The sequence below is a fragment of the Podarcis pityusensis genome (assembly GCF_964106645.2).
Source record: "Podarcis pityusensis genome assembly, chromosome: 8".
NCBI lineage: Eukaryota > Metazoa > Chordata > Lepidosauria > Squamata > Lacertidae > Podarcis > Podarcis pityusensis.
This window is the reverse complement of record NC_138033.1, coordinates 14334482-14359863: the sequence shown is the minus strand read 5'-3', so window position 1 is coordinate 14359863 and position 25382 is coordinate 14334482. Positions and strand designations below refer to the sequence as shown.

General features: G+C 45.1%; 2 protein-coding genes across 2 annotated transcripts; both read right to left on the bottom strand.

Moving 5' to 3' along the window:
• Nucleotides 1-2691: 2691 nt before the first annotated feature.
• On the bottom strand, nucleotides 2692-9994 carry LOC308484522 (phospholipase A2 inhibitor and Ly6/PLAUR domain-containing protein-like). Its single transcript, XM_081019548.1, has 5 exons — nucleotides 9706-9994; nucleotides 7533-7634; nucleotides 6390-6539; nucleotides 4600-4749; nucleotides 2692-3246 (listed from the first exon to the last, which is right to left on the bottom strand). Exons 1-5 carry the CDS (start codon nucleotides 9839-9841, stop codon nucleotides 3041-3043), a joined length of 744 nt encoding a protein of 247 aa, XP_080875674.1. The 5' UTR covers nucleotides 9842-9994; the 3' UTR covers nucleotides 2692-3040.
• Nucleotides 9995-16785: 6791 nt separating this feature from the next.
• LOC308484438 (phospholipase A2 inhibitor and Ly6/PLAUR domain-containing protein-like) lies at nucleotides 16786-25213 on the bottom strand. The gene is made up of 5 exons (XM_081019400.1): nucleotides 25110-25213; nucleotides 21815-21916; nucleotides 20568-20717; nucleotides 19693-19830; nucleotides 16786-17568 (listed from the first exon to the last, which is right to left on the bottom strand). Exons 1-5 carry the CDS (start codon nucleotides 25195-25197, stop codon nucleotides 17426-17428), a joined length of 621 nt encoding a protein of 206 aa, XP_080875526.1. The 5' UTR covers nucleotides 25198-25213; the 3' UTR covers nucleotides 16786-17425.
• Nucleotides 25214-25382: the final 169 nt, after the last annotated feature.

Genomic DNA, 25382 nt, shown 5'->3' with positions numbered 1-25382 from the left:
TGGGTGTGCTGCCCAACGATAAATCAGCTGATGTCCCCATGAGGTCAGGTGATCCATTTTTGCCCACATAGTATGAATTCAAACATGGAAGGCAAAGGCGCAGCATTTTGCAAAAGCTGATTGGTGCTTTGCAGTTTTCTGAGTTTATGGATCGCTCAGTTATCACCTTGCAGGTCTCAAAATCTTGGCAGGTTTTAAAAGTGAGAAAGTTGGAGTCCTCCTTATTTTCTCTCCCCCAGCTGCTCTGTCTCTTTAGATTGCAGACTTGGAGCCCTTAGCTCCTCCCATAAACACTCTCACAGACAGTGCTTCTATCTTGTCCGGGTTCAACCTCAATCCCTTGACCACCATCCATCCTCCAACCACCTCCATGCACTCAGCCAGGACATTCACTGCTCTCACTGGTGCCTACTATGAAGGGACCGGATACTTCTGAATCTGCTACTGTTCACCAGCTGGGCTCCACTCTCTGGTTTATGTCCTTGAGCTGTGCTCATGCCTCTTGCTTGACAAAATGGAGATGTGGATAGGAGCATAGGCATGGCTGGAATGGTAGTGGGACTTGCTTCTGATTTGGGGTTTTAGTTTCTTCATTTGTTTTAATTGAGATTCATCTCTTTTATATATAGAATAATCTTGGACAGACATAAGGAGTGTTGCTTTGCCCCAGACTGGCCAAATCACTTTTTGAATCAATACAAAGTTACATTAGGAAGAAACACAACATTCTCCTCTGTAGACTCACCCGCGCCACCCCACCCAACCATGCAAGAACCCTCTGACTGGGACCTCCCCTTAGTGCTAAAGCCTTCTTAAAACTCTTATTGACTGCCCTCTGGAAGAAACAAATAGAACCGTTTTTGGACTGAATATTCTTTATTTTTATTTTTATTTAAATAATATTTATTAAATTTTCCATTTTAACATTCCAATCAAATCACATCTTATATTCCAAATTATACAAATTATTCAATAATTAAACAATCCAAATATTATGTCAAATTATAAATTTTTCAGGGAGACTTCCCCATGCTCTGAGGTCGGAGGGAATCTGATCATCTCATACTTCTACTGCTTCTCATATTCATTTCCAATGATTCCCATAAGTCATTTGATGTTAATCCTCATTATTTTCCACAGCCTCTGAGTTCTTCCAACAAGCGAGATAAATCAAACAATACGTTTCTGTGTGGTTTTATATCCAGGATTCCCCCATATAGGTTCACAGAATCTCTTCACAGGCTGGTATTTCTGCCAAATCAGTCCAAGAATCCTCCCATTACATGCAAATGCAGATGTCCAGTCTATTCTGTCCAGATGAAATCCAATCAAGGCATCTGCCCTATACTTTTCCCAAACCAGCTGTCATTCAAATGTTAGCCTTTCCGGGGAAGGGTTTTAGTTAAAAATACAAACATAGAATATTGAAAACTCACCTCCCCCATGTCTTTACACTTTAACAACAAACTGGTCTGCACTTCCATCCATAATGGCGGCCTATTAAGACTGCGTCATAAATCCCGGGCAGTCATCCCAAGTTCTTCAGCGTCTCTCCAGCTGTTAATGAGATGTTGCTTCTATGCCAATATCATAAATCAAACCAGGAAATCTTTTTCTAACAAGCCAAAAGTCACAATCCTTAGTTTTTTGTTTAAAATAATTGTTGTCTCCACACAGTTGATGATTGTTAAACCCACTTTATATCAATAAATACCAAACTTTTCAATCTCACTTGCTTCATAGTTAATCAAGTAGCCAAACCAGAAGTGATTTTGCAGAGTAACATAGTAAAACAAAGCATAATGAAAACAATAAGGCTCACCCCCCCCTTTTCCGTTCCATCATACCTCCACGCAAATAACAGTCCATCTTCCGATCAAATCCTTTTTTAGCACCTCAGTGGCTGGCAATTAGCAGAATATTTTCCCCATCATCGCTCAGAGCATGTCCACAATTTGAATCCAATTTTTCATCTTAAGAAATGGAGGTTTGTCGCTCACGGAGACAGCTTTGGAGAGTTGCCAAGAAACGCACTGTGCTATGCATCCAGCGCCCCCCAGCCCCTCATTCCTTCCGAATTTGGGGCCAGGTGTTGGGCAAACTGTGGATGAGACTGCCCCCGCGAACCTGGGGGGGTTGGGAGGCTGATTACTCCCATCTTAACCTCTAATTACCAGTGCGAGTGGCTGCAATGGAATTTCAGCCATCTTGGTGGCGACAAGCCGGAAGTCCCTGATTATTCTTTATTGGGCCTGCAATCTTTCATTCAGAAAACAGACGGGAACCCTGAAAAAAAAAAACCTGGAGGAGGATGGGGAGGCATCTTGGTCCCCAAATTGGGATGAGGAAGGAATTCAATTCTGTCCACATATTAATGAGAAACTAACTCATTTGCACTTCCCAGATCAACACGCAAGCTAAAACTCAGCCTTCAAATTTCACATTTCTCAGAATTTTGCAATTTAGTTCATAAACCAAACGGTGTATACAAAAATGCATTTATGTGGAGAAAGTGCCAACAGTGCATATTTTGGTGATAATATCATACACAGTGGTACCTCGGGTTACAGACGCTTCAGGTTACAGACTCCGCTAACCCAGAAATAGTACCTCGGGTTAAGAACTTTGCTTCAGGATGAGAACAGAAATTGGGCAGCGGCAGCGGGAGGCCCCATTAACTGAAGTGGTTAAGAGCAGTTTCAGGTTAAGAAAGGACCTCCGGAATGAATTAAGTTCTTAACCCGAGGTACCACTGTATACAAATGCTTTATATTAGGGAGAAATACTAGCAAAACTCTATACTGGTTAAACTGCAATTACAAATTGTGCTTATTAGGAGAAATTTATGCTAAAATGTGGATTGATTTTCAATAGCTTTTTTTTTTAAAAAAGCAGATTGTTGTAGTATTGTGGAGAAAAGAATTTAAGATTTTTTTAAAAATGAGAAACTTAAGAGCACTGAACTTGACAGATCTGTCCATTCCGGTGCCCAAAAGCTCACGGCATGGATCCTACAAGTTGGCTGGCATGGGAATAAAACTCAGGAGAAAAACTTCATAAAGAGAATGCTGGAGATACTGGGTAGCAGGAGGAGGAAGGAACTCTTCCCCAGGATATGCTTGGTGCTGGAGGATTTAGCATTCTCACAGGTTGCCTTTTCCACTGAGTAGCTGGTTCCATTAATGAGCACATCTTTGCCCTTGAATTCACATACGTTTCTTGTTCCACAACCCTTCAGGTTGAACTCTGCAAGTAGACATGGTTAATAGTCATTGGCAGTCTTATCCTCCGTGAATCTGTCCAATACTTTTTGAAAACCATCCAAGATGGTGGCCATCATCCCTACATCTTATAAGACCGAATCCCATCATTTAACTATGCACTAGGCGAAGAATGCTTATTTGTTTGTTTGTTTATAAATTTTATTTATAAATTTCGAAAAATAAAATACAACTAGTCAAACATTTTCCAGTATGTATTCCCTTGGTAATCAACTTCCCTTCCACCCTTCCTTGGTTTCTTCAAATTATCTTTTGCTGCTGCATATTGTAATTATTCTATACCTTCTTTCCTCCACCTTATTATCTGAATAACTTTTACTGCTAAGCTTACTCCAAACCTGCTAGCATTTTAACATGTTTACAATATTTTTTAAAAAATAATCTACAAACATTTCCCAATCCTCCTTGAAGGCTGTCTCGTCTTGTTCTCTAATTTTACTAGTTAAAATTGCTAATTCAGCATATTCCATCAATTTCAACTGCCACTCCTCTTTCATATGTACAGCATCCTCCCACCATTTTGGAGCATCTAGTATTCTCACATACAGAAACAAATTCCTTTGATTCTTTGGTACATCTGGTCCAAATATTGCTACAAGAAAAGCTTCTGGTCTTTTTGGGAGAGTCCTCTTAATTTTTTTTTTCATCTCATTGCGTATCATCTCACAAAATCCTTTAGCTGCTCTACAGTAGAAATGTGCCTTCTATTCCTTTACATGTACCTAATTCTGACTCATACAAGACTTCCTTATTTGGCCAATCTGAATGTTCCAACATTTACCGTATTTTTCGCTCTATAACACGCACCCGACCATAACACGCACGTAGTTTTTAGAGGAGGAAAATCCGTAGGCATGCCACCCGTAGGCATTCCCCCCATAACACGCACAGACATTTCCCCTTACTTTCTAGGAGGAAAAACGTGAGTGTTATGGTGCAAAAAATACGGTAGCTTGATAATCTCAAGGTTCTACTCATTTGAAAATGACTTATGTGAAGGAGCCCAAATTCAACCCCTCACCCAAGACATTTTAGTGCACCAAAGGACAATGCACACAAGTCATTAGCACCTTATCATGGATACAATCCCTGCATGCTCTGGCACAGCACTTGTTCATTTCAATGATGTTTGCATCAGAGAACACCCTGGAAGATTGTTACTTGGGGTTCAGGGCAGCAGGTCTCTCGCTCTGCCACCTGAGGTGTCCATCTTATCTTGGCTCATGGTTGGTCCATCTCTGGATGCTCCAGAGGCAGCATTCCCCTCCCACCTGCGCCCTCTACCCCATGCAATCCCTCTTCCTCCCCTGCTAAGTACCTTTCTTAGGGCCATAGCTCCCTGTTACGCTGATGCAAGTATTTTCTGCATCTGTGCATGAGACTTTTCCGCCTTTGCAGGGTTCCTGTGTCTCAGTGAAACATCCAGTTGAGCAAACCAGCCCATTCTTTGCCGAAGAAGCTGGAGGAACTAGGAAGCAAAGAAGAGAGAAGCAAGTGGTGTGGGGAATTTCTAAATAGGATTTTAAGAAGAGGCCTGATGGTTCCTTAAAAGGCCTGATTCACACACGCACCAGTAGCAGCCAGTGTGTTGGGGTGAAGCAAGTCTCCTAATGCTGGCATTTCTGCTGTTTACCTGTATGGAGCTTTGCCAAGCATCCATGCAACTGCCCTGCCTGATCCATCACATCACAGTGGCTGCTACTGGTGTGTGCTAGAAGTGAGATGGGAAACAGCAGTCTTCTCTTGCACATGATGGAGCAGGAAAAGGATGCAGGAGGTTGGAGTTGTGTGAATGCAACAGCGGGAGCCCTGGACTGGCTCACCGTAGACCCACATCTTTCTGAACCCACCCTAGTCTCTTCCAGGCAGGCCACAGAAACACCATTATTAGGAGGTCAGCTTCTCCCCACACAATCCTGTCCCACACTCAGAGTTCCTTCTTCTCATGCCAGGTGTGGGCAAACTTTGGCCCTCCGGATGTTGGTAAACTACCAACTTGCAACATCCTTTCCCATTGGCCATGCTTGTTGGGGCTGAGGGAAGGTGCAGTTAAGCAACATCTGGAGTGCCAGTGGTTCCCCACACATGTCTATCAACACCTGCTTTTTATGGACGCCATTCCCAAATTGAGGGGATAGTGGTGGTTGGCAACATGCAGGCACCCACAGCAGTGGCGGAGCTTCATGCTACGGAACCAGGGGCAGAGAGGAGGTGGGGGCGTGACTGGTGTGCATCCCGGGGGTGTGGCACACATCCTGGGGGCATGGTGCGCTACCCGCAGGGGTGTAGCGCCCAGTGCAGGGGGGCAGCCGTGATTGCACACCACCGGGATCATGGTGCCAGGAGCGGTGCACTCCCCTGGCTCCCCCTCTTCCTCCATCAGTGACCCACAGAGACCTTTCCCCCACAAACACTTTATTTTGATGTTGTTTTCTTCTAACATTTTCTTTGTCAGAAAAATGAGGTCCAGAGATAACTTTCATCCCTCCCTTACATTAGGATGAGAACAGGTAGAGGGACTAAAACTTCATACACTTCATGCTATTCCTACCAATTTCAAATGCAAATTGTGTATGGACTCAGCTATATTAGTAAGGAAAGAGAGTTTTATATTCATTATAACACTGTGACACCAGGTGGCACCATAGAGCAGAAAACTTTTCTACATGATTTTACGTAGAGTTTTTTTCTTTCGTTATAACAATTTCTTATTTATTTTTGCAACGTGTTCCTGAAACAATAACTTCATTTGTGGCGGATTTATCCTGCTTTCATTTGTTCAGTGATGCTTCCCTGATTCTACTACATCGTTATCACTGGCTGGAGGGGCTGGCTATAGAGCAACAAAAGTGGGGAAAACATAAACCAATACATTTGTAGAATGAAAAGTTAAGGGGGTTCCACGGGAAGTAATGAGATGCGCACTGATTGGAAATGAAGCCATGTGACTAGCCCACAACATTTGCACACGCAAACATTATTGAAATGATTGAGACCACCCCAATAGAATCATGAGTAGAAATCAACCTGGGTGCACCAGGAAAATGACACCTGGAGGGACCCAGATTTGCAATTCTGTTGTCAGAGAGGGGGCAGATGATGACTTACCTCCCCATTTTAAGTTTGCATTGCAGCCATCTGTGGTACAGCAAGCCGAGGTGTGGCGCAAATATGCATTCTCTCCTATGGTGACGGTGAAAGCATTGGCACAAGAATCATTTCCCCCACATGTATAGAATGTTGTAGTAAACGTGACCCCTGTTTACCGGAAGAGGGGAAAGACAAACAACAGGTCAAGTGACCCCATTCCCCAGAATTCTTCTATATTGTCTCTACTCTGTCTTGCCCTTCCACCTTGGTTCCAAGTACTCCCAAGGGAATATGGCCTCCCAGAGTATAAGAGCCTGTAGATCAGACCAGAAGTCAGCATAATCATAGAAACATAGGAGCATCTGCTTTTGGTGACCAAGATCCCAGGTTGAATCACACCATTTCAAGGTAGAAGTGGGGAAAAGGCTTCCTGTTTGGAACTTTAGAGAGCCTCTGTCGGTCAGTGCAGACACTACTGAACTAGATAGACCAGTGGTCTGCCTCAGCATAAGACAGCTTCTTATATTTCTGTCAATGCAACCAGTCATTACTTGTTACTAGGTGCATTGTAGTGTATTTTTAAGTAAAGGGATTTGTGCCCTTGGCATGCATGTACAGTATAATACACAGGCCTGAGCCACCATTACCATCCAGCAGGTGGAACCAAAAACCACCTTAGGCATAACTGCCTCCTTAATAGCACCCCTACTAGAGGCAAGACCAGTGGCATAGCGTGGGGGGACCAGGGAGGCAGTAGCCCCAGGTGCAAAATTCTGCAGACAGGCTCCGGCTTCCTCAGGGATCCCCACCTTGCCTAAGCGAAGACAGCAAAGCAGCCTCAGGGACTGGGTGTGGGTGGAGGGAGGCTAGCACAGTACGGCACGGCACTCTTCTTCACAAGCATCAGGGGAGTCCCCCACCAAGAGCTGAGTTGTGTGGACAGGCAAGTGCTGTCGCACAGCCCCATTTGGCTCCAATGAGGCATTGGCTGCTTGCCTGCCCTGGGTGCCAGCAACCCACGGCACACCACTGGGCAATCCATCGACCCTGTCAATTGTCATGCTGATTCCTGATCATTCTCAAAGCCTCTAGGAGGAACCACATGATGCCAAATAGTTGTCAGGCTTCCCTGACCCTCTCCTTCTTCCAACGCTTCCTTACCAGTCAGTGTGTTCTCGTTCTTGATGGTCACACAGGCGTCTGAACCATTTGTACAATCTGTCAGAGCTTGGGTAGCATTATAGCCTTGTATACACTTCAAGGCTGCTGGAAGACGAGAGAAGGACATCATACAACTATGGGACTGAAGCACCCTCAGGTATTGAACAAAATGGGGGAAAGCCTATGTCCCATTCAGTGCGTAATGCTGGCTGTGGGCAGCATATTCCCAAGAGTACACACCACAATGTGAAATGTGTCCTCGTTCAGACATTGGCTGCGTACACACCATGCATTTAAAGTGTAATTAAAGCACTTAGCCTCCACCCAAAAACCTGGCAGTTCCCGTGATTCTTTGGCGGAAGCAAGGTGATTTATATGTGTGGCGTTATAATGTACAAATTTTAATAGAAACTTTTATAAAGTAAGGTGTTTATCCAGCCAAAATGCTATCTTTTCATCATTGATCTACTACAGGCCTTCAGAAACATGGGTGCTCACAAGAATTATTCATGGGTATATAGAGTAAAGAAAACACTGAAAGCAGGGGAGCACCACAGTTTCTCACACCCTCCCCCAGAGAGAGAGAGAGAGAGAGAGAGAGAATGACTGTTCTTCTTGCCTAATATTCTTGGTTCTTGAAATGCTAGAGTAGGGTTGCCACACATCCGGAATTTCCTTAAAAGCCAGAAAAGGCTCAACAACTTTTGTATCCAGATTTTCACTTTTTGAAATATGGCAACCCTACGCTAGACATATACTCTTTTTCCTCTTCTTTCTCAAGCAAAGCTAGGAATCTGGGGCTGATGGTTTATGCATGGGAGGGACAACCATGCCCCTCACTGTCCAGTGGATGCCCTGGTCCAGGAAGGTCACACACAGGGCAGGAAGACATCACCCTTCTCCTAGATGTTTGTCTTGCGCACTTGGCTTTCAGAGGTATGGTGCCTCCGAAATCAGAAGGTTACATCTAGCATTTAAATTTTAGCTCACATGACTCAGAGCCGCTGAGGAGTCTCTCCTTCAGGGATTGATCTAATTCTGTTTTCATTCCATCTAAGGTGGTACCACCATCAAACCTTGTGGCAGTAAATTTTAAGAGGTGCTTGTGAGTTGTTGTGCAAGAAGAAGCACTTCTTTTCTCAGACCTAAACTAATTGTTAATTGTCTTAATTGGGTGCTGTGGCTGTGCAGCTCCAACCCCAGCAGTGCACCAGCATGGAACTGGCTCTGCCATTAGGCAAACTGAGGCAATTGCCTCAGGCGGCAGAAGTCCCCAAGGCAGCAGCTTCACAGGTGCCCCACCTGCCCTGCCTCCTCCACCACTGGTGCAGAAGAAATGCTGACACCAGTGGCAATAGATAGGTAGATAGATAGATAGATAGATAGATAGATAGATAGAGTGCTTTTTTCTTTTTAAAAAAGGTTTAGATACTCTCATTTTGACTCAAGAAAATCACCATTTTATAGTTCAAATCGGGGGAAATAAATACAGTAAATGGACAAAACTACAAAGATTCACAAAATGTTTAGGGGTATGCGTATCCCTGTATCCTCCCAGAAAAAAAGCACTGGATAGACAGACAGACAGACAGACAGACAGACAGATAGATAAATAAATAGATAGATCCATGCAAAATATGCCTCCCAATGCTAGTCATACTGGACTTAACCGTCCAGGAGTCCTTTTCCATTACCCTTTTTACCTACTAAGAGTAGACCTTTTGAAGTTAGTGGACATGACTTAGGCTCATCCATTGCACTACACACACACACACACACACACACACACACACACAAACACACACACACAGTAGCACTTAGCTAAATACTGTATATTTCAGCCAACCTACCTTTAGAACTTACAGCAGGCTTAACAGATTACTACTAGTCTATGATTCTGTGGTTCCCCATCACCAAATGCATCCACTCAAAAGCTAGCATGGGAGTCCAAATGCGGGGGGAGGGGGGGGGGACTAGCTCTTCCATGCACCTCAGCTCTTTCTTTTGATAAAAGATCAGTCTATGGCAAGAACATTTTGAGCAAAGTTTTTAACCCCCCTAGATTAGCATCAAACGATGGCCCAGTTGATATGTCATTCCATAGTACTGGTCTTTCATTGTGCCCCTAACAGCATAGTAGGAAAATGGATGTGATCAATGATAAATAACTTACATGGATCCTGAGAGGCAACTAAGAGTGGGGAAAGAAGGCAGACCACAAGGAGAGGCACCATGGTGTCGTAAGGTAGGGCTAGGGACAAGGCTGAGCTTGAGTGCTTCTTGCGCCCAGATTTATGTGCACAGGGCATTTTATGGATGGGGCTCCTATGTCAACATTGAATGACTTGCTCCAATGAACTGCAGTAAAAGGATTGCTGTGCTGTGTAAATACCTGTAAGGCAAATGGGTGCAGGTGTCCCTCTTATAGTGTTGGGCAGCATCTACCTGGGGTTCAAGGACTTCCTGGAACAATCGGTAGATTCAGACAACAAATCTGATTGCAAACTTGATGCATTCCTACCTGTTTCACACACATCTTACATATTATGACCCATTCCATTTATTCCCCTGCTCCTCTATGGATTCTCAATCAGGCAGGCACGACCGCTCTTTTATTCTAACAACCACCCTGCAAGGTAGGCTAGGCTGAGAGGTAGTGTGTAGCCCAAAGTACATCACCCTGGCAGTTTCATGGTTGAGTGGTGATCTGATCCCAGGTCTTCCTAATCCCACCATACTGTTGGTTCTTGCTTGCCAAGCAAAATCATGTATCTGCATTTGAAACATTGACTTGTCCCAAACATTTCCTAATTTGTATATCTTCTCTGCTATGGATAGGCTAGGAAAACTCAGCGGTAGCCAGTGTTGTTCTCCAGATCTAGTTAGACTCCAATTCCCTTCAGCTCCAGCCAGCGTGGCCACTGGTCAGAGATGATGGGAGTTATAGTCCCACATCAGGAGAGCCACAGATTAGCCACCACTGCCACAAAGGTAGCATTTTTAGGTCATTGTCAGGCTTGAGGAATTCTCTCCCTCCCCCGGTGACTTCAAGAAGCAGGGAGGAAACACGAAAGGTTTTTCTTATGGTTTTATTCAGTCCTTATGGTGAGAGATAAAGAATCCAGACATCCCTCAATGATGGAATTGCTCACTCTGGTTCTTCCCCCAACCTTCTTTGACTTCTCTACCATCAGCATCTGACCCTACGGTGGCCCCCGTGGTCAAATGTCTCTTTGTCTGTTGCTCTTACACTCTTAACAAACGTCAAGTTCTTGAGGACGGCGGCTCATCTATGCTGTCTAAAGACGTGTCAGCTGGCTGCACACCTCCCCCCCCTCCTTCTCCTAACACCTCGTAACTCAGCTGCATGCCTGTCTCTGATCTGTTATCTCCCTCAGAGTTCTGCTGTAATTCAATACTGTCTCTCTCTTCTCTGGAAGCTACAAGAGAAGGGGTGTGTACATGATCTCCACCATTCTTCTTCCTCTTCAGTCCAGTCCCTGTAGGTCATAAACATCCAAGACCTGGCAATGATGGTTTCTGGTGTGTTTCCCTGGAAAAGTATTCTACAGTCAGGAAGCCACCACTGGAAAAAACCTGTTCTCATGCTGCCATCCTGCACACCTCCCTCAGAGGTGGCCTAGAGAGCAGGGGCTTGTGTGCTGGGCCCGGAGGTAACCCGAGTAACACGGTCCAGGTCCGGTCCCGAATCCAAGGGTTCTGCAAGGAGTCAGTCTGACAGGGCCAAAGCAGGGCACAAGGCAGCAACCCAGACAAGGTCAGGCACAGGATTTCTGGCAAACAGCAGCATTGCTCCCACAACCTGGGGCGGGGTCCAGCAGCCTTTTATCTCTGTTGAGGTAACGGCTGGTCCTGATCCCCTGGTGACGCACCTCCCTGTCTCGCCCGAAGGCGAGCACTCCTCCTGCGAGTACTCAGGTCTCTCCTTCTCTCAGACCTCAGTCTCTGCAGCTCGGGAGATGTCGGTGGGTTACTAGGCCCAGAGGCCGCCTCAGCCTCTCCTGACCCAACTGGTAGTGGAGCAGCTGCACGTGATTGCCCAGCAGAGGGCAACAAGGTCATCTCCACATCTGGAGCCAGGGCAGGTTCAGGCCCCTGACTCAGCCCAGCTGGTGCTTGTTGCAGGGGAACCTGTGCAGACTGGGGCCCTTCAGAATCAGACCCCAGACTAGGTTCAGATGCCGCCTGGGGCAAAAGATCCGGTGTGGACTGAGACTCCTCTGGCTCCGAGTCTGAGCCTGAGTCCCAGGCCATCATAGCTTGGATGATCATAGAATCTTAAGAGTTGGAAGCGACCCAAGGGTCATCTAGTCCAACCCCCTGCAATGCAGGAATCTCAGCTAAAGTATCCATGACAGATGGCCATCCAACCTCTGCTTAAAAACCTCCAAGGAAGCTGAGTCCACCACCTCTTGTGGGAAAGGTGGTGATGACTGCAAAGTATTCATAGGTTTACATGGTGAAAGCTGGTACCTGGCATCATGGGCTACAGAACCTAAGTCTCTATAGGTCAAAGATAGCAAAAATTAAGGGTCCCCAGAGTGAAGCAGGCAATTCTCTGCAGATAGTATCACAGAATTGGAAGGGACCATGAGGGCCATCTCATCCAAGTCCTTGCAATGTAAGAATCCTTTTGCCCAATGTGGGATTAGAACCCACAAACCTGAGACTAAGAGTCTCATGCTCTACCAGCTGAGCTAGGGCTTCCATCTAACTCATTGGAGGGTGATGAGGAAGCAGAGGAGTTGGCCCTGAGGAGTTGAGAAGGAAGGAAGGAAATGGATCCATCATATGATTATGCACTGAGCCAGAGAAGGAAACAGAGGTCAAGGCACCACTTCCCGGACTTCTTGGAAATGCTGACATGTTCGCTTCCTGAAATGGTGCACAGTAGCCATAATCTCAAAGAACCCTGGGCAGAGAGAGCAATGGAAAGTTTCTCATGTGGCTGGTAGGAGCGTGACATAGCAAGAGGCAAATTTACTGCATGCGAATTAAGATATAACCAAGTCTGCTAACGGATACAGCAGCCAGCAAGCCTTCCTTATCAAGCTCCTTCAATTAACTTTTAACTGCGGTAAGGAAAACACTTTTCATGTTTTATTATATCTATGCATCCAGACACAGGCCTTTCTATCTGACCCTTGGGTCTCTCCCCAGGTGAAATCCCCTTCTGGCTCACACCCTTTGTCCCTCTGGCCACACCCTGCCCTCTCCTTGTTTCACATCCTCCCAGGGTGTTTTTGCTTGCCTGGGAGTCCTCTAAGAATGACTCTTGCTTCCTGGATGCAGGATAGGGAGGGGTGAGTGAGTGCAAATAGAAACTATCCCCCTGTAAGAATCACAGAGGCTAAACTAGTCAAACTGTCTGCAAGGCATGAATCTCAACTAAAGCGTTATTAAGAGCTCCAATTCATCTTGCTTGTTTCTGATACTCTATGCATTCATTGCTCCATTTGTTTTTGCTTCTGGCTTTGCCCACCAGTGGCAAGTAGCCTTTAGAATGTCAACCAGAAGGGAATGTGGACCTCAACGCTGAATCCCCAGTGCTGGTTTAGATCTATACTATTATAGTATAGATCTATAGTTTAGATCTATACTATTATAGTATAGCAGAGACATCACCTTGCCAACAAAGGTCCGTATAGTTAAAGCCATGGTTTTCCATGGTTTTCCCAGTAGTGATGTATGGAAGTGAGAGCTGGACCATAAAGAAGGCTGATCACCGAAGAACTGATGCTTTTGAATTATGGTGCTGGAGGAGACTCTTGAGAGTCCCATGGACTGCAAGAAGATCAAACGCATCCATTCTTAAGGAAATCAGCCCTGAGTGGTCGCTGGAAGGACAGATCGTGAAGCTGAGGCTCCAATACTTTGGCCACCTCATGAGAAGAGAAGACTCCCTGGAAAAGACCCTGATGTTGGGAAAGATGGAGGGCGCAAGGAGAAGGGGACGACAGAGGACAAGATGGTTGGACAGTGTTCTCGAAGCCACAAACATGAGTTTGACCAAACTGCGGGAGGCAGTGGAAGACAGGAGTGCCTGGCGTGCTCTGGTCCATGGGGTCACAAAGAGTCGGACACGACTAAACGACTAAACAACAACAATTAGATCTATAATGTTGTTAAACATTAGCGGAAAATGTTTCTGTTCTGCCAGGCCAATGTCGGCAGTTCCCAGAGCTCCCTGTGAAGAGGGCTGTCCTCTGTGAAGCAGGACAAACACCTTCATGAATGCATAAAAAGGCAGGAACTGGTGTATGAATCATGCAGCAAGATTTTTAAAGCCGGCCCAAGAGCAGGGTAGGGATGCTTTTTTAACCAAGGGCCGAATATCCTTCTTTGCAACCTGCCGAGGGTCACATGACAGTGGTGGGTGGTGCCAAAGCAGAAGTGGACAGTAATGCAACCAATAGCATTTTTACCTTTGCACAATAGGCTGGCTTCTACACATGCTGGCAAAGCCTTCTCTGCTCTCCAGTTAGATGAGAAACAGTTATTAGCGGCACTGAATGAAAATCTCCTCTCCAACCCTCCCCCCCAGCAAAAACTCTTGGAGTGCGAAGCAGTACCAGAGATGGGTGTGGCTTGGGAAGAGGGCCAGAGAGGGAGGCCAGAGAGGGAGACTTTGAGGGCCACATTCTTCCCCAATGCCTGAAGCTCCACAACCCTACCCCAAAATGTGGACCCACATCTATTTTGGGCTTTGCTTCGGGGATGTCTTGGACTGGCACAGTTGAGAGAGGGCTGAGGCCAATGGCTTTTGCCTGAAAGAGTCTCAAATTTATGGGTGGTTCAACTCATGTTTGATCTTTCTCAAAGGTCCTTCTCTGACTCTGATGCAGAATCTTTCTCCAGTTGCAGAGACCTGAGCTGCAGTGTGTCTCCGGATCTCGCTGCTGAGCTGCCATGAATTAAGATCTTTCCCCTAGGTCCAGAGTTCAACTCATAAAACAGAAGTGCTGGGTTTACTGCCTGGCAGTAAAACTGCCATGATTGCCCATATGGCAGCTCCCTGGCTTTGTTGCAAATGCAAATGCAAATGTTGGAGCCCTTGGCATGGTCAGCATCTGAGGTTGGCATTACCAGGCACCTACTGAAGCCCACACCCCTGTTGCAGACCCATGACTAGCTCTATGCATGGTGGTCAGATTACTGTCATTCTGGGTGGGGTTGCGCTCCCTCTGAAGGAGCAGCCAAGGCTCTTGAAGATAGGGACAGGGAAACATCCCATTCAACTTGTATCCCAATCTCTGTCAAGCGGTAACAAGATTCTAGATCAGGGGTCAGCAAACTTTTTCAGCAGGGGGGGCAGTCCACTTTCCCTCAGAGCTTGTGGGGGGCTGGACTATATTTTTTGGGGGGGAATGAACAAATTCCTATGCCCCACAAATAATGCAGAGATGAATTTTAAATGAAAGCACACATTCTACTCATGTAAAAACACTCTGATTCCCAGATCATCCATCGGCCGAATTTAGAAGGCGATTGGGCTGAATCTGGCCCCCGGGCCTTAGTTTGCCTGCCCATGTTCTCGGTGGTTCCAAGTGCTCATCCAGGGTTTGTATTTCCACTGGAAAATCAAGACACAGTGTAGTCTGCATAGTCTTAGAACTATGGTTTATTCACACATATTTACACCTAAAGCCTTCAGTGGAGGGGGTACCTCTCCCTGCTCCTCTCATAGCTATAGCAAGCTTGGCTCCAAAGCAGCAGCCAGTCATGGCCCTCCATTTCGTGGTGCAACCTCTCCCAGCCAACGTGCATGGAGTTCTGCGTACTTCCTCCTTCTTGTTCAAGAACGCCTTACCAATAAACGTCTGTGTAGACTCAAGGGACACCCTCCTTTCCCACAGTGACATCATGTCCCCCTGCTCCCCAGGGCCTTCTACATGGTTGATGAGAGCTAATGGCTGTCCATCAGCACCATTGTTCCCTTCAATGACCCACCATCACCAGGCTGGCCTCATGAGGAAGTTTTCTGGTTCTATTCCCAGCCATTGCTAAGTCCAGGAATCCATGAGTTTGCTCAAACTCTGACCCTCCACTGGATGTAAAGATTATGGGGAGTCTGCCCACCTCTCCCTTCGTAACAGTAGTTTCCGGGGGGGAGGACACAAACTGAAAGTTATTTTACTTAGTATATGTGTGAGGTTTTTGTCTCAGCATCATTTGGGTAGGTTATTTAACTGTTCATTTGTTATTTTCCCTTAGCAATGTGAAAGGTTAGGGCATGGTTCCCCTCTGTCCCCCCTCTCTTCTCCTCCAACCTTATACTATAAACAACATCAATGTCTCACATTGAATGTAACTGATCCGTAGAAAAGACTCTATGCCCTGAAAATAGAGACAACGTACACACTTTTAAGAAAAAAATATTTAATGAAGGAATCCATGAGTTTGCTCAAAGTTGGACCCTTCACTGGATGTAGAGATTCTGGGAAGTTCATAACAGTATATTCCAAAACAACACACAAACATAAAAAAAGGGCAGCCTTCAAAATTGGTCCTTCTCTGACTATTGCAATGGGGTTTGTTGTTAAACCGTTCTTGGAATTGTGGCACTCTGAGATGCTCTGTCACTGGGAAGCAGCCCTTCCCACTGTCAATGCCTCCTTTTGTTGTTCCTCAGACCACCAGCTCCTTCAAGCTAGGGTTACCATGTCTCCTCTTTTTCCAGGACACATCCTCATTTTCAGTGGTAAAATCTGAGACGAATTGCAGTTATTTGCTCTGAACGGTCATCATAACTGTCATAGTGTCCTCTTTTTCATTCTTCAAAATAAGGCAACCCTACAAAATAAGAATGTTCTTCGCTCCTGTGCTAAGCAGAAGCTTAGCAGCTTGGCTCATGCCTCTTGCTTGACAAAATGGAGATGTGGCTAGGAGCATAGGCATGACTGAAATGGTAGTGGGACTTGCTTCTGATTTTGGGTTTTAGTTTCTTCATTTGTTTTAACAGAGGTTCATCTCTTTTATACATGCAATAATCTTGGACACAGCTAAGGAGTGTTCCTCTGCCCCAGAATGGCCACATCACTTTTTGAATCAATACGAAGAAAGGTACCTTAGGAAGAAACACAAGGATCTCTTTTGTAGGCTCACCTGTGCCACCCCACTCAGCCACAGAAGGAACCTCTGACTGGCACCTTCTCTTTGTTAAACCCAAGTTGACAACCATCCAGAAGAAACAAACAAAACCATTTTTGGACTAAATATTCTTTATTGGCCCTGCAATATTTCATTCAGAAAACAGCCTGGAGCTTCAAAAACACACTTTGAGGAGGTGCGGGAGGTACTGTGGTACTCAAATCAGGATGAGGAAGAAATTCAATTTTGTATGCATATTAATGAGAAACTAACTCATTTGCACTTTCCAGACCAATATGCAAACTAAAACCCACCTAGCCTTCAAATTTCACATTTCTCAGAATTTTGCAGTGTAGTTCTTCAACCAAACAGCGTATACGAAAATGCATTTATGAGAGTAAAGTGTATATATTAGGGATAATAACATACTATGTATATTGTTCCAACTGCCTGCAAAAGTTGTGTTTAATAGGGTAAATTCATGCTAAATGTCGGCAGATTTTCATTTTATTTTTTAAATGAGAAACTTAAAAGCACTGAAATTTGACAGATTTGTCCATTCCAGTGCCGAAATGCTCATGGCATGAAACCTTCAAGGTGGCTAGCATGGAAAGAGAGCTCAGGAGAGAGACTTCATAAAGGGAATGCTGGAGATCATAGGTAGCAGGAGGAGGAAGAAACTCTTCAACAGGATATGGCTGGCACTAGGTATCGTTGTTGCTTTAGGAGTTGTGGCTGGTTTCCAAGCTGTGGCTGATGTGGAATTTCTGGCTTGTTAAGGATTACGCAGTGTCTGCTTCTTTTGCAGCAGGGACACATGTTATTGTTTTGATATTGTAGGGGATTCCTCCAATTGTCAATGCATAGTTTTCTACACCGCACATATTGCTTGTTCCACAACCATGCAGGACGAACGTCTTGGCACCTGCAGGTAAATATGGGGATCATCAGCAGGTGTCAGTGGTAGCTGCTCTAGGAAAACAAATGGGGCATGGCCCTTTTAATGTCAATCTGCCCTCACCCAGCCCCCACCGGCCTGCCTTCTGACTCACAACCAGTCCAACGGATGAGCTTCACCATCAGCTTCCTTTTCCTTAGGGGCATTGCCTCTTGTAGATCGGAACAGGGAGGAAGATGGGTACAAAACTAGGACTAGTTACTCTGCCTGCCATGGGCTCTGCCTATGGTCAGTCCTATGCTAATTGATTGTAGAACCTTATATTTTCAGAATTTGTATTTCTATATAGTAGTTGCCTGGGGTCCCATGGTGCCCATGGTGTTTTGCAGAACACCCAGCCACTTTTATAGCAAACTGAAAGAAAAAACAGGGAAAGGCCGGGAAATCTGGGGCCTGCCAAAGAAAGAACCTGGGGCTCAGACCTCTGAGACCACGAGTGTCTGTTCCTCAGCCACAGTGGAAATAATTTTGCAACAATTGGGATCCATCCATTCTTAACCTGGCCCTGGGCTGGATTGGGGAGGAGAGGAAGAGGCAGATGAGAAAAACAGATATGGGCGAAAGTGGTTCAACTTGGGGACACTTGGCAAATTCTCAGGTTTTTTTATTTCAGGGGTTTATTTCCGAGCCTGTGATTCTCCCTGAGCTATAACTCCTTCTGGGGTGCAGCCTGTCCCCCCCAGACCACATCCATAACCAGCCTATTCATCACCCTCCTTTGGGGCTAGAACACTTGCTTGCCTGGAGAGAGGAGAAAGATGGCTGCATGTTGTGCATGTGAAATGGGGGGGGGGACCTCAATGTTTTTGCTCCACCCACTTCTGATTCTGCTCCACTCATCACGGGCACCTGACCTCTGGTAAGCAAACTTATATAATTGTTAAATATTTATAGCACCCTTCTTCTCAAAAGAGCTTGGGTCAGTCAACACATTCACAGTTTATTTTTACATTGATTGTTGTTGTTTTTTAAAAAGAATTAATCCTCCATCTGAAAAAGGTATCCCACCTTTACTGCTAGGAGCTCAAGGTGACATATTTGGTTGTCACAACCATCAACATCTTACAGTGGTACCTCGGGTAAAGAACTTAATTCGTTCTGGAGGTCTGTTCTTAACCTGAAACTGTTCTTAACCTGAGGTACCACTTTAGTTAATGGGTCCTCCCATCGCCACCGCATGATTTCTGTTCTCATCCTGAAGCAAAGTTCTTAACCCGAGGTACTATTTCTGGGTTAGTGGAGTCTGTAACCTGAAGCATCTGTAACCCGAGGTACCACTGTATTTTATGTTCACAACATGGCTGCCATGGAGTCCAACTGTGCTAGGGAGAAAAAGAAACCTCTTTCCTATCCAAGCATGCATTTCCAATAATAAACCCGCTACTTATTCTCCAATGCCAAGTGCCTCTCTGTGTGACTGCATCAAAGTAAGCCTCCTCTCCTAACAATAATTCAGAAGCTGAAAACCTCCAAGCTGTGTGCAAACTCTGCATACCAGTCAATAGTATTCAGAGTCATATTTCTTCAACACTGGTTGCAAAAGAAAGCCCATGTGGCTTATCATTATGCTGAATCTGTCTAATACTTTTTGAAGGCCATCCAGTGTGGTGGCCATCATCACTACGTCTTGTAGGACCAGTTCCCATCATTCAACTATGCACTGGGTGACAAAGTATTTTCTTTTGCCCATCTGAAATGTTCCAACATTTAGCTTGATTGGATGGTCCCAAGTTCTACTCAAATAAGAAGGACTTATGTGAATGGGCCCAGACTCAATCCCACACTCGACACTTTAGTGTTCCAAAGGCTGATGCACACATGCCATTAGCACCTTATCATGGGTGCAATCCTACCATGCTCTGGCACAGCACTTGTTCATTTCAATGATGCTTGCACCAGAGAACATCCTGGAAGATGGTTCTCCAAGAGTCAGGGCTGCAAGTCTCTTGCTCTGCTGCCTGAGATAGTCATCTCATCTTGCCTGATGGTTGGTCCACCTCTAGATCCTCCAGAGGCAGCATTCCCCTCCCACCTGCTCTCCCCACCCCACAGAATCCCTCCTCCTCCTTTGCTTAGTATCTTCAGGGTTACCAGAGCTTCCTTCTACAATGATGCAATTCCTTTGACCATCTGTGCATAAGACTGGTCCATCCGTGCACTCCTTCTCCGTCTGAGCATAACATCCTTTTGGGCAAGTGAGCCCATTCTCAGTCCAAGGAGCTTGAAGAGCTAGGAAGCAAAGAAGAAAGAAGCAAATGGTCATATATGGAAAGTTTTTACATAAGAATGGGGAAGAGCCCCACTGGATCATTGACAGGCCTGCTTCACACAGACACAGCAGCCGCAGCCTTCCTAATACATTCACACAACCACTCACTGAGTCCTCCCCACTCCCAGCTCTTTGTTAGCATATTCTTTGTCAGAATGAAAGAATGAGGTCTAGAGACACAGGTTTGACACCTTTCCTGTCTTGTGTTAGGATGAAAGGTGTGGAGGGACTAAAACTTCCTCCACTCCACCCTGTTCCTGCCAAGTTTCAAAAGCTAATTGAGAATGTTTTCATCATTCTGAAACCAAGGGCCCCTCCAGACTGGTGTTTTATTGCAGGTTCATTTGTGCAACATGTTCTTCAAACTATAACACTGCATTAGTGATGGATTTATCCTGGTTTCATTTCTTCTGTGATGCTTCTCCAGTTCTACTGCATTCTACTGTGGGATGAAAATAAACCAGGACATTTGTGGTATGAAAAACTGTGGGATTTCAGCTAGAAGTAATGGGATGTGCAGTGATTAGAAATTAAGCAGTATGACCATGCACATACAAATGGTATTGAGAATGGAATAGTGTGTGACTGCCCCAGTAGCATCATGGGCACAAATCATTCTGAATGCACCATAAAAAGAACTTCTGGAGTGGCTCATGTCTGCAATTCTGATATCATAGAGGGGTAGGTTATGACATACAGGTCCAATTTAACTTTGCGTTGCACCCATCTTCAGTACAGCAAGCAGAGCTGGAGCGCAAATGTTTCTCTTTTCCTATGGTGATGTTATAAGCATTGACACAAGAATCACTTTTTCCACATGAATAGGTTGTTGTGTCAAACTCGGTGCCTGTTTACCGGAAGAAGAGAAAGACAAACAACAGGTCAGGAGAGCTCATTCCCCAGAATCCTTCATTCTCTGCTCAACTCGATGGTCTCCGCTCTGCCTTGCCCTTCCATCCTTTCCAAGTTCTCCCAAAGGAATATGGCTCAGTGGAGTAGAGCCTCCATCTTGCTGAAGAAACTCTGGAAGTTCCAGATCAATGGTGAAGAACCTCAGGTCTGTGGACCAAAGGGAACCTCTTTCTGTATCTGACCTTTCAGAACTGGCCCAATCCACACCCCTTACCAACTTTGTTTTACATCCTCCTTGAGTGTGTTTGCCTGGCTGGTATATGTCATTGAAATCTGATAATGATTTCTGTTTTCCTTGACCAAGTGGAAGATAGAGAGAGAGATGGGTGTTTGTGGGCAGAACCTAGCCTATAAAGCTAAAATTGGTAGAGGAGAAAGAATGGGGTACTTCCTGTCCAAGCCTCAGTCTGCCCTCTGCTGGCATCCACCTGTTCAAGGAGGACCCACTATATTTTCCTGATGAAAATAGGGACCCCCTATTCTATTATTATTATTATTATTATTATTATTATTATTATTAATTATACTATTTATACCCTGCCCATCTGACTGGGTTGCCCCAGCCACTCTGGGCAGCTTCCAACATATATAAAAACATAAATAAACATTTTTTTAAAAACCTTCCGTATACAGAGCTGCCCTCAGATGTCTTCTAAAGGCTGTATAGTTACTTATCTCCTTGGTTTGGGGGTCGGATAACTCCATACCCTCCAACATTTATCCAGTGAAAATAGGGACGGCACAAGGAAATGCAGGACATTCCAGGGTCAAATCAGAAACTGGGGTAGCTTATGCAAATCTAGGACTGTCCCTGGAAAATAGGGAAAATTGGAGGGTCCAACTCCTCCTTAGTCTCAGGGTTGTCCCTTGCAGAACTCAGTGGGAGCAGGAGATGGGGACGAAAGTAGAATGATTTGGCACTGCCCATCATTGGCCTTCTTCCATACCAGTCCTAATGGGCACCAGCCTCCATTGGATAGATTGTGGCACAGCGTGGAGGATGCCACCAGCCAAGGCCAACACCTCCCTTACCAAGCATTGTGCTCTGGTCCCTGATGAGCACGCAGGCATCCAAACCGCTGACACAGTCCGAAGCGTTAGAAACTTCTGCTCCTTGTACACACTTCAAGACAGCTAGAAGAAGAGAGAAGGGCATCATTCAACTATGGGACTGAAGAACCCTCATGCATTGGACAAAATGGGGAAGGCCCGTGTCCCATTCAGTGCATAATGCTGACTCTGGGCAAAGTTTTTCCTAGAGTGCTCATCACAGTGTGAAATGCGTTCTGCTGGATAAGAACTTGGCTGTGTACACACCATACATTAAAAGTTTATTTAAAACACACGACACACACACACACACCCTAATCCAGGGAACTGTAATTTGCCCATCACAGAACAACAAATCCCAGCACCCTGAACCAACTACAGTTCCCATTATTATTTGGGGAATGTCATGTGCTTTACATGAAGGTTGTTGTCATAATTTACAAATTTTAATGCACATGTGTTTTCTAGCTAATCAAAAGGCTATCTTGGGTGGATAGGGGGAAGAAAGCAGGGAATTATGTCGACTTTGAACAGTCTATTTCCATTCCTTCTTCCTCCCATAGGAGACAGTGATGGCCTCCAACTTTAAAAGAGCATTAGAGAAATTCAGGTAGGAGAAGATTCTCAGTGGTGACTCAGTGTGATGGCTATGCTTTCTGTATACCACGAAGGCAGCAATGCCTCTGGAAGCCCGTTTCTGGGAATCACAAGTGAAGAGAGTGCTGTTGCAGGTCTTAGTTATGGGATTCCCATAGGCATCTGGCTGAGAACAGGATTGTGGACAATATGGGCTACTGGCCTGATCCTGCAGGCTATTCCTGTGTTTTTCTACCAAATACAGAGGTAAAGGGACCCCTGACCGTTAGGTCCAGTCACAGACGACTCTGGGGTTGCGGGGCTCATCTCGCTTTATTCGCCGAGGGAGCCGGCATACAGCTTCGGGGTCATGTGGCCAGCATGACTAAGCCACTTCTGGCAAACCAGAGCAGCGCACGGAAATGCCGTTTACCTTCCCACTGGAGTGGTACCTATTTATCTACTTGCACTTCGTGCTTTCGAACTGCTAGGTTGGCAGGAGCAGGAACCAAGCAAAGGGAGCTCAGCCCATCATGGGGATTCGAACTGCTGACCTTCTCACAGCACCACCCGTGTCCCACCAAATACAGAATCTAGCCCTTAATTGATTATTGATTGATAGATTACTTAATTTCTATGCTGCTTAATATATTAAAATTATCTCTAAAGGCAAAGGAGCCAATTCCTAGGGGCCAAGGTCCCTTTGCCCTCCCCCCATAAAATATGTCGGGGGGAGGGCCCCCCCCAAGAAGATGGGCATTGCCATTCAAATGCTGTGAGTGCACCATGTCATGTGATTGATCATGAAGGGCGGGGCTTACCTGCCCCTCCCCAATATTTTATTCAAGTTGGGGGGCCCCTTGCTATAAGTTGTATAAAAAGCCGAAACAACAACAGACAACTTAAAGAAAACATTACAAAAATACACAGTTACATATAAAAACGTTACATTAATATAACATTACTAATATATATATAAATCAGTAGCAATTCCTTTCTATCTCTTTTTTATATATATAAATTTTATTAGTTTTTTAACATATCATTTTCAACAGTAATTAAACATACTTTTACATCTTATTCAATTTTTTTGACTTCCATCAGTCCTGTCTGAAAATTTTCCAATCTAATTTCTTAGTATGCATTTCTTATTTTCCCTATTACATTTCAAACTCATAACCAATATCTCTATCTTTTTCTACTTTGAAACACTTAGTATATTTCTCCTTACAAAACTTCTTGTAGTCCTACTAGCTTAATTTGTTGATTACAGTTGCTCTTCAAATAATTCAACAATTCCTTTCATTCTCAGCCTCTCGGTTCTCACCCAGGGTCCAAACACACTCTCAGCTCACCCACAAAAGTCTCGCAATCAGAACAGCAGCCATCGATCTAGTCTCTCACTATAAACTTGCTTTTCATGGGCAATCCCAAGGTCAATGATACTTCCTTAGGCTTCCCACAGCTGTGTACCATTCAGCTGCCCTCTCCACACCCACGTCAAGGTACAGCAGATGTATTAAGTCTCCCAGGGGGTCCAAAGGATGGGGAAAGTTTCTCCCTGCACTCACAGCTCTTTTTTCACCCTCTGTCCCCTCCTCGTTCTCAAGCTGGCATACAGATCCTCCTGTGGTAAGAAAGTTCTCTGCAAAGTTTTTAACCCTCCAAGATTAGCATTAAATGATGGCACAGTTGGTATGTGATTCCAATTTTGTCCCTGACCACATAGTAGGAAAACAGATCCAATGAAGGATATTTGGAAAAAGAAAAAGAAAAAACTTTACCTGGCAGATCCTGTGCGTGCTGCTCCTGTGAAATGGGGTGCACAGCTGGCATTTGAGTGCTGTATAGAGATGGTGTACTAACAAACACCAGTTTTCTGCGTCATTAAGAGTGGCATATCCCCCCCCCCATGCCTTCAATGGCCCCAGTCCCACCACTGCCTACGGCACACTGAGATTTTGTCAAGAAAGCCAAGAGAAGATCAACCAGCAGTAGAAAACGACCAAGGCAATAGCATTTTGCTGGTTACACGGCAGGTGACGTAGCTACCTGGGTTGGTGTGTGTGTGTGTGCGTGTGTGTGTGTGTGCGTGCATGTATGTATGTATTTTGTAGCTTTATATTCTGATTTTATCCTGTGAACTGCCCTTAGACCTGAGGGTATAGGGCGATACAATCAATCAATCAATCCCATGCAAAATATGCCTCCCAATGCTAGTCCTACTGGACTTAACCTTCCAGAAGTACTTTACCATTACCCTTTTTACCTACTACAAATAGACCTTTCAAAGTTAGAGAACATGACTTAGGCTCATCCATTGCAATATACATACTCCGAGTAGCACTTAGCTGAATACTGTATATTTCAGCCAACAACTTTAGAACTTACAGCAGGCTTAACAGATTACTTACTAACCAGTCTATGATTCTATGATTCCGTATCACCAAATGCATCCACTCAGAAGCTAGCGTGGAAGTCCAAATGGGGGGGGGGGGGACACTAGCTATTGCATGCACCTCATCTCCTCCTTTTGCTAAAAGATCAGTCTGTGGCAAGAACATTCTGCTCAAACTTTTTAACCCCCCTAGATTAGCATCAAACAATGGCCCAGTTGATATGTCATTCCATAGTGCTGGTCTTCCTTCTGTCCCTAACAGCATAGTAGGAAAATGGATGTGATCAATGATAAATAACTTACATGTATCCGCAGAGGGAACTAAGAGTGGCGAAAGAAGGCAGAGCACAAGGAGAGGCACCATGGTGCCGTAAGGTAGGGCTAAGATCATTGCTGAGCTTGAGTGCTTCTTGCGCCCAGATGTATGGGCAAAGGACGTTTTATAGATGGGTCTCCAGTAACATCTTTTAGGGAGTTGCTCCAATGAACCACAGTAAAAGGAGTGTTGTGTAGTGTAAATACCCATAAAGAAAATGGGTGGAGATGCTTCTCTTATTGTGCAAGGACTTCCTGGAA